Raw genomic sequence first — 15,901 nt, 5'->3', positions numbered from 1 at the left:
TGTGCCTGAACAACACTGTTATGCCTGTTGATTTTTAAGTGGAAATAGAGCCTTCTGATTTGCAACTGATACACAGTTTTAGAACAAACAATTTGGAGTAGGTAATTGTGCCTAGTGGCTGCACCACTATATTATCGGCGGTGCCGCAGGTGAAGCGAGATGTCTCCGATCCGGTCCCGCAGAAGGGCGATGCACTGTCTCATTGCGATGACGAATCCTTCGGGTCCTTCGGCACGTGATCTCCTGATCCGGGCACACGATTGGGTAGAGATGAAGGTCGGTCGGCACAGTGGAAGAAGCAGAAAGTTCAGTAGACAAGGCCACAGGGAAGCACACAGTCCAGTGGACACAGCCACGGGCATGAGCCAGTGCTTGGCAGGCACCGCAAGGATGGGACTAAGTGGGGCCTCCACAGTGGTGAGCGGAGTCAAGGTATGCACTCTATACTGGTCACTACCTGGTGCTGATGTCTCTCTGGGCTGAGGGTAGAACATGTCGGCAGTCTTGCTAGCTGGGAATACTGGCGAAGCTAGCTGGCATGGGTCCGTCGAGAGAGAGTCAACTGTCTCACTGCTCACAAGCTTGTCTCCTGTAAAGTGTCCCGTCTCACACTGCTATTTATGTTGGACCCACCCCCACCAGTCAGGTGTTCAGAACTGTGGCAGTCAGGAACCTCTTCCCCCTGGAATATTTGTGACAGTCCCGTCAGTTCCAACCCTGACACGCAAGAGGGACCACTGACTCGGTACACCTCCCTACATAGACACACCCCCATCTCTCATCAAATTCATCACCCCAGTCCCCCACTCATTATACAGCACCACTATCATTGCCAAAGTAATAACAAAAGCATTAGTGGAAACTCAATGATTTACAGTGACTGACTTTTGACAATTTTGAGTAAAAATGCTTGTGAAAGTGAACACGAATAAGAATGTTCTACGTTCTTGTGAGTTTGAGATTGGCAAACGTTTTCTGGACAGGTTCACTGATCTCTGATGTAGTGTACTTTGTTTTCATCAATGATCACATAGGTGATATTGCTATGTTTCAAAATAACAACTTCATGAATTTAACATTCCAATAATTTTTTAAACAAGTTTTTAGAGGGTTATATAGCAACAAAATGTACTTACGAAAAAGTTATACTGTGAGGATAATCAATATAATACCGATACATTTTTGACAAATTTTTCAGAGGCTTTTATAGGACCAAAATGTACCCAACATCAAGGCATACTATATGGATGGGCACTATAATACCTATACATTTTTAACAGGTTTTTTGAGGGTTATTTACCACTGAAATGTACCCAAGTACACATTATACTCTGTGGAGGAGCAATACCAATGCCAATACATTTTTGAATAATTTTTTTGAGGGTTATATACTACCGAAATGTACTCAAGAACACGTAATACTGTGTGAGTTAGCAATATAATACCAATACATGTTTAACAAGATTTTTGAGGCTTTTAGAGAAACAAAAAATATGCCCAAGAGGATGTAATACCCTATGGATGAGCAATATAATACAGATACAATTTTTAACAAGTTTTTTTGAGGCTTTTATAGCATTAAAATGTGCCCAAGAAAACAATACCCTAAGAGTGAGCTACTTAGTACTGATACAAGTTTTTAGAGGCTTTTATAGCAACAAAATGTACCCAAAAACATGTTATACTGTGTGGATGAGCAATGTAATACCAGTGCATTTTTTAACAAGTTTTTTAGGCTATTATAGCAGCAAAATGTACCAAAGAAGATGTAATACACTATGGATAAGCAATATAATGCGATACATTTATTAACAATTTTTTGTAGCCTTAGATTCCTCTGAAATGTACCCAATAACATGTAATACTCTATAAGCGAGTAATATAATACCTATACATTTTTAAACATGGTTTTTGAGGGTTATATAACAACAAAATGTACCCAAGAACATGTAATATTCTATGGATCAGCAATATATTAATGATAAATTTGTGAACAATTTTTTGGAGGGTTATATTCCACCGAAATGCAACTAAAAAGAAGTAATAAACTGTGGATGAGCAATATAATACCAATAAATTTGTTACAAATTTTGGGGGGTTATATATATGCTAAACGTACTCAAGAACATGTAATACTGCATTGATTGGCAATATGATTCCGATAAATTTTTCAACAAGTTTTTGAGGTTTATATACGAATGAAATGTACCCAAGAACACTTGATAGTGTATGGGTGAGCAATATAATACATTTTATGAACAATTTTTTTGAGAGTTAGATTCCACCGAAATGTACCCAATAACATGTAATACTTTATCGATGACAAATTTAAAAAATGAAGAATCCAGCTCAACGAGATAGTGAAAAAATCGCTTCTTTATTCACTTGGAAAATGTGCTCAGTGGAGGATAAAAACATCAGCAATAACAGAGGGTAAAATGCAATATCAACACGTTTCTGGTGCCCAAGCACCCTTAGACACCAAGCACATTTTACAAGTGAATAAAGAAAAGATTTTTCACTCTCTTGTTGAGCTAAATTCTTCATTTTTTTAATTCCTCCATGCCCTGACACAGCGGTTCGAGCTTCCAAGGATGTTGATTATGGTGAGCTGGACTTTGTTTCATGACAAATTTAACCCTGTAAATGTTTTAAATGTTTTTGTTGAGTGCTACATTTTCACTCCAGAACACAGAATAGTGTATGATTAATAAATTGAATCAATGAAAGTTTTTTAACGATTTTTGAAGCGTTATACAACACAAAAAAGTAAAACAAATCACGTAATACTCAATGGATCAAAATATATAATTTTTTTCAGCCCGCACCTCCCAAAAAATGCATCTATAAATTTAACAACTGACTGTAGAGTCTTACTCCCTGTCTACTGATTGGATTCAGTCACTCTCTCTGCTCCTACGACTCTCTCTCACTCCCTAGGATAAATGCAGATTATATGTGATACAAACAGCAAAGTTAATGCTTAGTCCTTAGAAGAGCTGTTAATATGATGGCTCCGCTTCAGCAACTACAGGCCTCTGATTTGTTATACTTTGCACACACAGGACTAGACAAGCACTCTCTCCCTCCAATATGAAGTGTCACAGAGCTGTGCATTAGCGTCAGTGTGTGAGTAGGTGGCGCCTGTTCTTTAATAACCCCTCATGATCTCAACCAGCCAGCCAATCACAATAATGCCACAATCAAGATGGCTATGGCATTATAGTGATGCACAGACAATGCTTATTAGCTGTGTAACAGGTGCCAAACATACAGGGTAGGGATTCGAGTTTACATAAAGCACCGCCCAATACTCACCAAGTAATGTGCACATCCGAATACCATGATACTTCAGTGATGACTGAGTATCATTGAGCACATTAGCTCATCCCTGTCATCCATAGACCTCTGAAAGCACGGAATACTCTATGGGTGAGTAATTGAATCCAGCAATTTTTTTTTACTCTTTTTTGGAGTGTTATACAGTGGGTACGGAAAGTATTCAGACCCTTTTAAATTTTTCACTCTTTCATTGCAGCCTTTTGGTAAATTCATAAAAGTTAATTTTTTTCACATTAATGTACATTCTGCACTCGATCTTGACTGAAAAAAAACAGGAATGTGGATTTTTTTAGAATTTAATAAAAAAGAAAAACTGAAATATCAAATGGTCATAAGTATTCAGACTCTTTGCTCAGATACTCATATTTAAGTCACATGTTGCCCATTTCCTTGTGATCCTCCTTGAGATGGTTCTACTCCTTCATTGGAGGCCAGCTGTGTTTAACTAAACTTATAGGACTTGATTTGGAAAGGCACACACCTGTCTATATTAGACCTCACAGCTCACAGTGCATGTCAGACCAAATGATTATCATGAGGTCAAGGGAACTGGCCAAGGAGCTCAGAGACAGACTTGTGGCAAGGCACAGAACTGGCCAAGGTTACAACACAATTTCTGCAGTACTCAAGGTTTCTAAGAGCACAGTAGCCTCCAAAATCCTTAAATGGAAGAAATTTGGGACCACCAGAAGTCTTCCTAGACCTGGAGTCCAGCCAAGCTGAGCAATCATGGGAGAAGAGCCTTGGTGAGATAGGTAAAGAAGAACCCCAAGATCACTGTGACTGAGCTCCAGAGATGCAGTAGGGAGATCGGAGAAAGTTCCACAAAGTCAACTATCACTGCAGCCCTCCACCAGTCGGGCCTTTTTGACAGAGTGGCCCGACGGAAGCCTCTCCCCAGTGCAAATATAAAAATATATATAAAAAATATGTAAAAAAAACTGATCATTACATCCAAGCATAAATCAGGTCTGAACAGATGCTCACCTAGAGTCGCCAACCTATATACAATAGCATGCAAACATAAAATATGAAATCTGAATTGTATTACTGCACTAGAAATATGAAAAATTGGGAATGCTTAGCACATAAATTGGCCAATTCATGTGTACCTGACAGCCACGTTAAGGCATTTCTCATTCCCAGGACCTAATGCCAATCCTCTCTTAGACAGTCTACATTTCTCTGGGAATCTAATTTGAATCCTTTCTTGGACTTAAGTCTATATCTCTGTGGAGGGGTAGAATACTGCTGCAACAAAAAACACTTAAGGCTAAATGGCGGAGTGCTCAGTCAGAAGACTAATACAAATATCAAAAAAACTGACCGTCACATCCAAACATAAATCAGATCTAAACAGGTGCTTACCTAGAGTCATCAACCCATATACAATAAAAAAAAAACTAAAAACCTATAAGGCAGCACTCTGTGGCGCTATAGCATGCAAACATAAAATATGAAAATTGATTTGCATTACTGCACTAGAAATATGAAAAATTGAGAATGCTTAGAGCATAAATTGGCCAATTCATGTGTAACTGGCAGCCACAATAAGGTGTCTCTCGTTGCCAGGAGCTGATGTCAATCCTCTCTAAGGCTAGTTTCACACTAGCGTTTCCCTGATGTGCGGCGGGCTGCGAACTTCCTCGGTGAAGCCCTGCCCTCGGCCGCACCTCCGCTGCTAGCTCCGCCTACATCTGCATGCGGCCCGCATACGGCCTGCATACCTATATTTAATAGAGCAAAAGAAACAAAGTAACTGAACAGCTCTGTCCAAAAGCTTATTTTTCATGAAGCCGGTATGTGAATCTTAGTCCAAAACAGCCATAATGAAGGAGATCACGGGTGCAACTCCATTGTGAATATAGTGTCCCATAAGGCAAAAAAAGAAAAAAACTGGAATGCACTCACCAATCTTCTATGAGTAGCAGCTTTATTTAGTCCTTCATGAATAAAAATTCATTAACGGGGGAAGAGGAGTGGGGCTCGAATGAGCATTATCCCGTCTCCCGTTGCCAGACAAGTTTGCTGGTGACAATAAGCTGTGTGGGGGATTCGTGAGCCAGTGTGCTATACATCTTGAGCTCCTGGCTGCACGTTTTCCCACGGAGCGGTCTAAGGTGGGATTTTTGATATCCCTCCTGTTGGACAGGGCATTGGTGTGGGCTATGCCGCTGTGGGAACGCGACGATCATGTGGTGCAGAGTGCTCAGCGGTTCTTGAGAATTCTGAAGCAGGTATTATTGGGACCTTGTGTCACCCATGATACGGCGCTCCAACTGCTGGCATTGACACAGGGTTCAACCATGGTCAGCCATTTTGCTGTCCATATCGGACTTTAGCATCTGAGCTGGAGTGGCCGGATAAAGACCTCATCCCTGTATTCTGTAGTGGACTAGCTGACCATGTGAAGGATGCCTTGGCCACTAGGGAGATTCCTGTCACACTGGAGGAGCTAACAGCAATATCTACCCACATCTACCTTCATTTTAATGAGTGAAGATTGGAGCGAGCCCAGTGTAGACAGAGGTTTCGGCTGGCTCCCACCTTCACCAAACATCCAGAATCTCCAGTCCAGGCATCTGAGCCACATGAGACCATGGAGGTGAGATGAGCGGGGTCTAAATCCTGGACTGCTCATGCACTTAAGGTCTGTCCTGTCTGCCAGCAGTTGGGACATTATGCCAGAAAATGTCCCCAGTGGTCGGAAAAACTTCAGCATCTAGTGGTTGTAGGAGGAGGTACACTAGACACAGCATTTTTCTCCAAATTGTCCTTCAAGGGGACAATTACCATAGGCCCATCCACTCATATGGTAGAGCTTTGTGTGGATTCTGGGGCGGAGGGCAACTTCATGTCTTCTGCCTTTGCTCAACGGCACACAATACCCCTTTTGATGCTCGCCAAAGCAGTGACCGTACGAGTGGTGAATGGGTCGACAATGCCCTCACAGATAACAAACCAGACCATCCCATTTACTCTTTTTATGTCACCATCCCATCAGGAGATTATCTCTTTACTTGTGATTCCCAAGGGAATTGATTAGGTCCTGTTAGGGATATCTTGGCAACGGTACCACTCCCCTCATATTGAGTGGTCCACAGGGAGATTTTTGGGATGGAGTGAATCTTGTGAGGGTAGATGTCAGAGGGAGTGCGTTCAGGTTGCTACTACAGAGGTACCTGCATATCTTTCCTCTCTCCCCAAGCACTATTGGCCCTATGTGGACGTGTTCTCCAAGAGGGCTGCGGAGACTCTTATACCTCACCGCCCCTATGACTGTCCTATTGACCTCTTGCCTGGTGCTGAGCCTCCCCGGGGTCGAGTCTATCCATTATCTCTCCCGGAGACAGAGGCAATGTCTCAGTACAACCAGGAGAATCTGGCAAGAGGCTTCAATAGGAAGTCAGAGTCCCCCGCAGGGGTTGGGTTCTTCTTCGTGCAGAAGAAGAACAGAGAATTAGGTCCCCGCATAGATTACAGGGGGTCTTAACGCTGCCACTTACTTCTGAGCTCTTCGATTAGTTGCGGAGGGTGAGGGTATTTACTTAGCTTGATCTGCGGGGTGTTTACAACCTGATTCGCATGCGTGAGGGGGACGAATAGAAGGCGGCATTTAAAACCAGGGATCGGCACTATTAATACCTTGTGATGCCCTTCAGGCTCTGTAATGCTCCTGCCGTTTTCCAAGACTTTGTGAACGATATCTTCCGGGATATGCCCACCATCTCGATTGTAGTCTATCTGGATGATATTCTCATCTATTCTCCAGATATAGACTCCCACCGTAGAGATGTTTGCAAAGTCTTCGACCTCTTACGGTCAAACTCCCTCTATGCCAAGTTGGAGAAGTGGGTGTTTGAATAGGAGTCCTTGCCTTTCCTGGGCTATATCATCTCCGCCTGGGGGTTGGCCATGGATCCTGCCAAGCTACAGGCTGTGATGGACTGGCAGGAACCCCATTCTCTCAAAGCGGCGCAATGGTTTATGGGGTTCAGAAACTATTATCGCCAGTTCATTCCCCACTTCTAAACCTTGGTAGCTCCCCTGGTTTCCCTCACCAAGAAGGGAGCTAATTCCAAATTGTGGTCGGAGGAGGTCTCTAAAGCCTTCCTCTCTATCAAGTCACACTTCGCTAGCGCTCCCATTTTACATCACCCCAATGTTACTAAACCATTTATCGTGGAGGTGGATGCCTCTTCTGTCGGTGCTGGAGCAGTCCTCTTTCAGAATGATGCTCAAGGTCGGAAGCATCCTTGCTTCTGCTTCTCCAAGACCTTCTCACCAGCAGATAATAATTATTCCATAGGGGACAGGGAGTTGCTAGCCATGAAGTTGGCCTTTTCGGAGTGGAGACACCTCCTGGAGGGGGCTCGCTATCCCTTCAAAGTATTCTCTGACCACAAAAATTTGGTATATTTACAAACTGCCCAGTGGCTAAACTCTCACCAGGCCAGATGGTCCCTGTTGTTCTCTCGGTTTCACTTCACCCTCCATTTTTTCTTTCGGGGAGAAGAACACTCATGCCGACGCTCTCTCCTGCTCCTTAGTGTCATCAGAGGAGGAGCCTCGGCTTTTTGTCCCTTCTGAGAGCCTAAGAACTGTGGCCCCAGTTTCACTAGAGTCTGTGCCTCCAGTGAAGACTTTTGTTCCGCCTAATTTGCGACCGGAGGTTCTCTCTTGGGCCCAATCTTCCAGGCTGGGTGGACACTTTGGGACTAAGAGGACATCTGAGCTTCTGGGGAGGACTTACTGGTGGCCGCATATGGCCCGTGACGTCGGAGACTATATTCGGGCTTGTGTCTCCTGCGCCAAGAATAATTCCCCTCAACAACTGCCTGCTGGGTCACTTTAACCCCTGCCGGTGGCGGACAGGCCCTGGGAAATGGTCGGGATGGATTTTGTGTTGGGCTTACCCAAGTCCCATAGCTGCACCATTATTTGTGTAGTCACCGAGCACTTTTCCAAAATGGTGCACTTGGTGCCTCTTCCACTGCTACCTTCTGCAAAGGCCTTGGCGGCGTTGTTTATTAAACTCATTTTCTGCCTACACGGTATGCCAGACAAAATTGTCAGTGACCGGGGTCCCCAGTTTGCATCTCGGTTCTGGAGAGAGCTTTGTCGTCTACTCAGAATCGAGCTAAATCTCTATTCAGCATACCATCCCGAGATGAATGGGTTGATAAAGAGGGCCAACCCGTTCTTGGTCACATTCCTGTGACATTTTGTTTCAGCTAGGCAGGATAACTGGGCATCCTTGCTACCTTGGGCGGAGTTCATGTTGAACAACGCCATAGCCAACTCCACTTCTCTTTAATGATGGCCAGCATTCGCAGATTCCGGTACCCATGCCCGTGTCTATGCCCGTGTCTTTCGCCGACTCCAGGAAGGCAGACTGGGTGGTGGAGGCACGTGACATTTGGGACTGCACACAGGATGCCATCCTGGCCTCCAAGAAGAGAATGAGGGTCTCGGCCGATGCACATCGTCGCCCAGCTCCGACCATTGCTCCTGATGACTTAGTGTGGCTCTCCGCCCGTAATATCAGGCTGCAAGTTGAGTCCACTAAGATTCCGCCTCGTTACTTAGGCCCCTTCAAGGTTTTGGATCAGGATAACCCTTTGGTATATCTTCTGGCCCTTCCTCAACGCCTGGGTATCACTGACTCCTTTCATGTCTCCCTTCTAAAGCTCGTTCACATGTCCCAGTTTTCTGAGTCATCTGCCGGGACATCGGGCTCATTCAACGACAGTTATGAGGTGAACGCTATCATGGGGTGTATGGTGGTATGTGGCCAAAAAGCGAATTTGGTGGATTGGAAGGGTCATGGACCAGAGGACAGGTCCTGGGAGCCTGTTGAGAACATTTGGGCTCCGCAGCTCATTGCTGCCTTCAAGCATAGTGAGACCCTGGGGGGAAGTGTTAGGTGTCAAGTTACCGCCGCTGCAAAGGGGGAATCTCGAACCATGTTTGCTGTAGTCTCCCATTCTTCTCCAGCTGCAGTGGAACCTGCTCAGCAGAGACATCGATCCCAGTGCAGGCTCAAGCTAATACTGTGCATTTGGTTACTGATGCCTTTCCAGGCTCAGCCCTTGTAGCCAGCACTTATCAGTGGTGATCAGACATTTCAGGGACCATGTCCTGCTTTTCCCCTACTGAGCATGCCCACAGGTTGACCTCTCATTGGAGGTTGGGGGTCACATGCTCAGGTCCTGTAGCTGCTCCTATTGGATCACTAGGAAGATCCTGGAGAGCTACAGCTATAAAAGGTTTGCATGGCTGCACGGCCATGCGCTAGTTTAAATCAGTTATTGTGTGTGTGTGGATGTATGCCTGTTCTGGTGAAATCTCCAAATCATACCCATCCTTCGTGATGATTAATACTTGCGAATGTTGGAGCTGTCTAGCGACAGTTAGTGCCATCCAGCACCAGGCACAATCTATTGCATCTATCAGTAGCATTAGCCAGTGCGGCACCGTGCGCAACCAGTGCGCTTACTTGTCCCTAGTTAGGGCGGTTAGTGATGTCCACCAGAGCGACACTGCGCGCACCCAGTGCGCTTAATCTATTTTAAGCTTAGTTTTCCCCTGACACCACTGTAGTGGTCTGCGAATGCATCTCATATAACCTCTTATTTATGTTTGGTGCGTTCCACCAGTCCTAACAACGTGGCAGCCACATTAAGGCGTCACTCGCTGCCAGAACCTAATGCCTATCATCTCTTTGGCCCCTTTCACGTGTCTGTATATTTCCGGTACGGTGAGAAATCCGTGTGTGTACTAAGTGTTGCAATGGTGTGCCACCCATGCGCCGCATCAGTACTACACGGACAGCAGCTGGGGAAGAAGCGCTACACTAAGAGCTGTTCCCGGCGGCTGGTGCAAAAGCCAGCTGTCATCATTCTCCAGTGCTCTGCCAGTTAGCAGAGGTGAATGTTGAGCATTATATTAAAGTCCAAACGACAGCAGGTGGTGGCTTTCGGGACTGTTACCCCTATCATCCGACACCTGCTGTCGCTAATAACAGTGAAAGTAGGTGTGCTGGACAGGGTATTCCACAGCCGCCGGCTGCGATCGTTCAGAAATAAATTAATGAAAAACTCGGTTGGTTCCCTCCTATTTTATTAACCAACCAGACAAAACTCACAGCTGGGGGCTTCAACCCCTAGCTTTCAGCTTCTGCAAGGATGGTTATAAAGAATAGAGGGGTCCCCACGCTGTTTTTTTAAAGTATTGAAATAAATCATTTTAAAAAATGGCATGGGGTCCCCCCACTTTTGACAACCAGTCTTGCTAAAGCTCACAGCTGGGGGCTGCTATTCTCAGACTGGTAAGGGGCCATTGATATAGGCCCCCCTAGCCTAAAAACAGTAGCCCGCAGCTGCCCAGAAAAGGCATATCTATTAGATGTGCCTTTCTGGTGCTTTTCCTGGCTCTTCCCACTTGCCCTGTAGCGGTGGGAAGTGGGTTAATATTTGTGGGGTTGATGTCACTTTTCAGTTGACATCAAGCCCACGGCTTAGTAATGGAGAGGCGTCTATGAGACACCTATAAATTAATAATCCTATAGTTGTAATGTTAAACAAAGACTAGGCCAGAAAAAAAGTATTTCATTTGAAAAAATATCACAGACACCTTTATTGTTCTAAATTAAACCATACTTATTGCAACACCTAATTTCCCAATGCCCTCGATCTCCTGTAATAAATGTAAAATAATAAACCAACAATATACCAAACCTGTCCGTTGTTGTGTCCCACGCTGTAATCCAAGTCTGGGGGCTAAATAGTTTTCAACAAGGACAGTGCCAAGATGTGACCATCCCTGTTGAAAACCGCTGCTGAATAAGCTACAGAGAGCGCAGCATCATTCACCAGCGGTGACATCATCACAGCCAGCCTGAACTGAGGTGACCTCTGGACCATGGGAAAAAGACGATGACAATGTCACTGCTGGTGAATGATGCTGTGCTCTCAGCAGGCTAATTCACCAGTGGTGAATTAGGTGTTGCAGTAAGTATAGTTTAATTTAGAACAATAAAGGTGTCTGTGTAATTTTTTAAAATAAACTTTATTCTGGCCGTGTCTTTATTTAACATTACAACTATAGGATTAGTAATGGATAGGCGTCTTATAGATGCCTCTCTATTACTAAGCCGTGGGCTTGATGTCATCTGATAGGTGACATCAACCCCACAAATATTAGCCCTTTTGCCGCTGCTACAGAACAAGTGGGAAGAGCTGGGCAAAGCAGTAGCTGAGTAGCTGCGGGCTGCTGTTTTTAGGCTGGGGGGGGGGCTATATCAATGGCCCCTTACCAGTCTGAGAATAGCAGCCCCCAGCTGTGAGCTTTAGCAAGGCTGGTTGTCAAAAATGGGGGGACCCATGCCGTTTTTAAAATTGTTTATTTAAATGAACTAAAAAGACATCGTGGGGACCCCTCTATTTTTGATAACCAACCTTGCAGAAGCTGACAGCTGGGGGTTGCAGCCCCCAGCTGTGAGTTTTGTCTGGTTGGTTAATAAAATAGGGGGGACTCACGTCGGGTTTTTCATTCATTTATTTCCGAAAGATCGAAGCCGGCAGCTGTGAAATACCCCCATCCTACGCACTTACAGTCACTGTTATTAGCAACAGCAGGTGTCGGATGATGGGGGTAACAGTCTCAAAAGTCACCACCTGCTGTCGTTAGGACTTTAATATAATGCTCATTATTCTCCTCTTCTCACCTGCAGAGCAGGGGAGAATGATGAGAGCCTGCTTCAGCACCAGACGCGGGGGAACAGCGCTTACAGTAGTGCTTATTCCCCGGCGGCCATCCATATCACACGGAGGACATCAAAGTGTGTTCTCCGTATGCACGTGTATGGGACATTTTGCTTTTTGTGCTGATGACAAAAAACAGACATAACAGCATGTTTTGCCAGTGGACACACAGTCTGTGGAAACACTCATGTGAATATACCCATTCATTTGAATGGGTCTACATGTATGTGTCTCCAGTACATGTGAAAACTTTCATCACACGTACCGGAGCACAGACATGTGAAAGGGGCCTTAGACAGTCTACATTTCTCTGGAAACCTAATGCGAATCCTCTTTTGGACTAAAGTCTATATCTCTGTGGAGGGGTAGAATCCTGCTGCAATTAAAAGCACCTAAGGCTAAGAGGCAGAGTGCTCAGTCAGAAGGCTAATACAAATATAAAAAAACTGACCATCACATCCAAACATAAATCAGGTCTGAACAGGTGCTTACCTATAGTCGCCAACCCATACACAATGAAAAGCAGCAGCTATAGCATGCAAAGTTAAAACAAGAAAATTGAATTGCATTACTGCACTAGAGCCTTGCAATGAGTAATGCCAGCTACAGATTCCATCAGTACCTTCCCAGCAAGAGGGCCAGGTACTGAATTAAACTCTATAAGCTGTGTGAGAGTACCTCAGGGTACCCCCACATGTTTAGAGTTTATGAAGGTAAGGAAATCCGGATTGAACCCCCTGAATGCCCCCCTGTCCTGGGAGTGAGTGGGAAAATTATGTGGGATTTGGTGCACCCAATGATGGATAAAGGTTATCAACTCTACAAGGATAACTTTTATACCAGCATCCCTCTCTTCAAAACCCTCTCTGCGTGAGGTACCGCAGCCTGCGGTACTGTCTGCAAAAATCAGAGAAGCCTCCCAAAACGCAAATTGGGCAGATGCTCAGAAGGGGTGACAGTAGAGCCCAATGTAGCGACCACCTACTGGTGTTCAAGTACAAGCACTAGACGGATGTCTTTTTCTTGACTGCCATATACTGTGATGGCAGCACCCTCGGCCCTGTACGAGGTACCTCTGCACAGGTCAGCAAACTGGACTGTGTACTGGAGTACAACAAAAACATGAGGGGCATTGATACAGTGCTTTGAGAAAGGCTAAGGTATGGTATAAGAAGCTGGCAGTGCACATCGTACATAGGGCAATGCTCAACGCTTTCCTGCTGTCATGATGTGCAAGCTACACAGATGCGGAGCACCTTCAGTTCCCGAAGGCAGTGATCAAGTCCCTGATGTTTGGCACTCAGGAAGGAGAGAGCCCCAGTTCTTCTGGAACTGAAGGTGCTCGTATCGTCGTACCAGGTCAACATTTCCCGGGGGAGGTCCCTCAAACTGGAAAAGAGATAAGTTGCAAAAAATGTGTCAAGTATGTTACGTAAGGGGTAAACACAAGGACACCATTTATCAATGCGTCTCCTGCCCCAATAAACCTGGTTTGTGTATGAAAGAATGCTTCAGACTGTACCACACCTCCATGCTCTACTAAAATCATTTATGACTTACACAACTAACATATGACAGCCTGACAAACACTACACAACAGATTTATGACAACCTGACGAATACTACACAACTGACGTATGACAACCTGACGAACACTACACAACTGACGTATGACAACCTGACGAACACTACTCAACTGACGGCTCTCCTCCTTTAAATTTTGGCACTTTTTATAGCATAAATCAACATGCAGGGATTGTCTGCCATGCACTGTAATACCGCAGACATCTTTGTTGTGGTATTACAGTGATTGGCTGGCTTCACAGCGTCATCAGGTCTAAAAGAGATCTGGCGCCGCCCTGCTCACCGCATTTTGCTCCAGACTCAGCTAGTATAGGGAGAGATGCTGCTGAGTTCAATCCACAAACCCTGATAAACCAACAGTCCTTTTTAGGGCTAATTCGGAGGTACATAGATTGCAGCGCTATGTGGCCAGGGGAGTATTTGTGCACATATCCACATCAGTGCAAGACATGCAGGCACTGTATGTGAGTATATAGATCTCGCTGCATACATCAAAAGGCTCCATTACTGTTTGCTGCTGCGTATTTTATATACATGTAGTTGCAGGTATCTGTGGCTAGGATGTTTTTTTTTGCACCTTATACCTGCTATTTTTTTTACAAAACAACCCATAGCCCCTTATTGTTTTGTCCCATGTATCAGATGAGAGTGCGCAGAAAATTCTAGCCTTTTTTTGTACTATAGTATTTTTTGGAGCGTCTTACAATATTTTTGGACACCATTTTGCTAACCAAAAAATCTGTAGCTGGCCCAAAAATATTTAGCTACAGTTCTTATATTTATCACTGTGATTTGTACGCCACACGCATCGCATATCATTGAGCTAAATATTTTAAAATTTTAGTACTCCAATTTTTTCTTAGTGTCATAGCCTACTTATTGACACAATTTTGGTAGGCCAAAAAAAATCAAAGCCACATTTTGATCAATCCGTTATCTCTGTCTGACGCCTGGTCTATCTGTGGTCTCTAAATACTTGCTTTCCAGGCATACATTCCACTTTTTTGTCTGTCTTCTACCCTTATTCTATACAGTATTTTGTGGTTATTTTTATTTTTTTTTAAATCCAGGCCACAATCTGAAACATTCTGATATCTCAGTCAGACTCCCGGTCTATCTGTGGTCTCCAAATACTTGCTTTTCAGGCATACATTTCACTTTTTTGTCTGTTACCCTTGGTCTATACAGTATTTTGTGGTTAGAAAAAAAAAATCCAGGCCACATATTGAAACATTCTTCTATCTCAGTCAGACTCCTGGTCTGTGGTCTCCAAAGACTTGCTTTCAGGCATACATTCCAGCTTTTTGTCTGTCTGCTACCCTTGTTCTATATAGTATTTAGTTGTTAAATTTTTTTTTTTTTGCATAATCCAGGCCACATACTGAAACAGTCTACTACCCTTGGTCTATACAGTATTTTGTGGTTAAATTTAAAAAAAAAATCTAGGCCACATATTGAAACAGTCTGTTATCTCAGTCACATGCTGTTAGGGCTAGCGGAACACACCAAATTATGAGAGAGATGGTATAAGGTGCGTTCGCAGCCCGAGGTCCACCATGCAGAGATGGAACCTGCTGCTGAGTAATGACGGACTATATGGTGGTACAATGTGGATACACACACGGGTTAACTTCACCCTGTGTGAATGAAGCAAACCCTGTTGCGTCACAGCGCCGCGGTACCACACCAAGAGCGCAAGCAAGGAGTCTCAGGACTCTATCCCAAGACAAAGGGTTAGAGTATGTTCAGACCACTTGCGCTCGACACCGCAACTGGGGTGTCAAAGTAACAGAAAATACAACTTAAAGTACAAAAGTGCATGCTGTGTCGCTTTGGCGGATGCCATTAACCACCCAGATTTGGGATAGGAAAGCGCTCTATAAGTGCATGGTGTCGCACTGGCGGTTACAGCAATAGACGCTGTATCGTGTGTCTTTATGTTGACAGCTTAGTTGGGCGCTAGACAGCAAGCATCCACCTTTTGCGAACAGTCATACTCAAGGGAGGGGATTTTAAAGAATGACTTGCACTCATCAACACACACACAATTCCAAATGTACGGATGCCGTGCGGCCATGCAATCTTTTTATAGCTGCAGCAAGAACAGGACCTTCCCAGAAGGACCAATGGGAGTCAGCCACAGAAGAAAAACACCTTCAGGACTTTCCATAAAGGACCAATGGGATTTGCAGTATCTAAGCATGTGACCC

The 15,901-nt window shown here is 44.5% G+C and overlaps 1 protein-coding gene across 1 annotated transcript in view; it reads left to right on the top strand.

Moving 5' to 3' along the window:
- The first annotated feature begins 8,690 nt into the window (after nt 1–8,690).
- Nucleotides 8,691–15,901, top strand: part of LOC138671581 (uncharacterized) — a 54,356-nt gene continuing 47,145 nt past the window's right edge. The window contains exon 1 of the mRNA XM_069759760.1: nt 8,691–9,243. Within this exon, the coding sequence (XP_069615861.1) occupies nt 8,691–9,243 (553 nt within the window). The remainder of the gene's footprint in view (nt 9,244–15,901) is intronic.

Source organism: Ranitomeya imitator, chromosome 3 (assembly GCF_032444005.1).
Source record: "Ranitomeya imitator isolate aRanImi1 chromosome 3, aRanImi1.pri, whole genome shotgun sequence".
NCBI classification, from domain to species: domain Eukaryota; kingdom Metazoa; phylum Chordata; class Amphibia; order Anura; family Dendrobatidae; genus Ranitomeya; species Ranitomeya imitator.
This window is presented reverse-complemented; position numbering and strand designations above follow the sequence as displayed.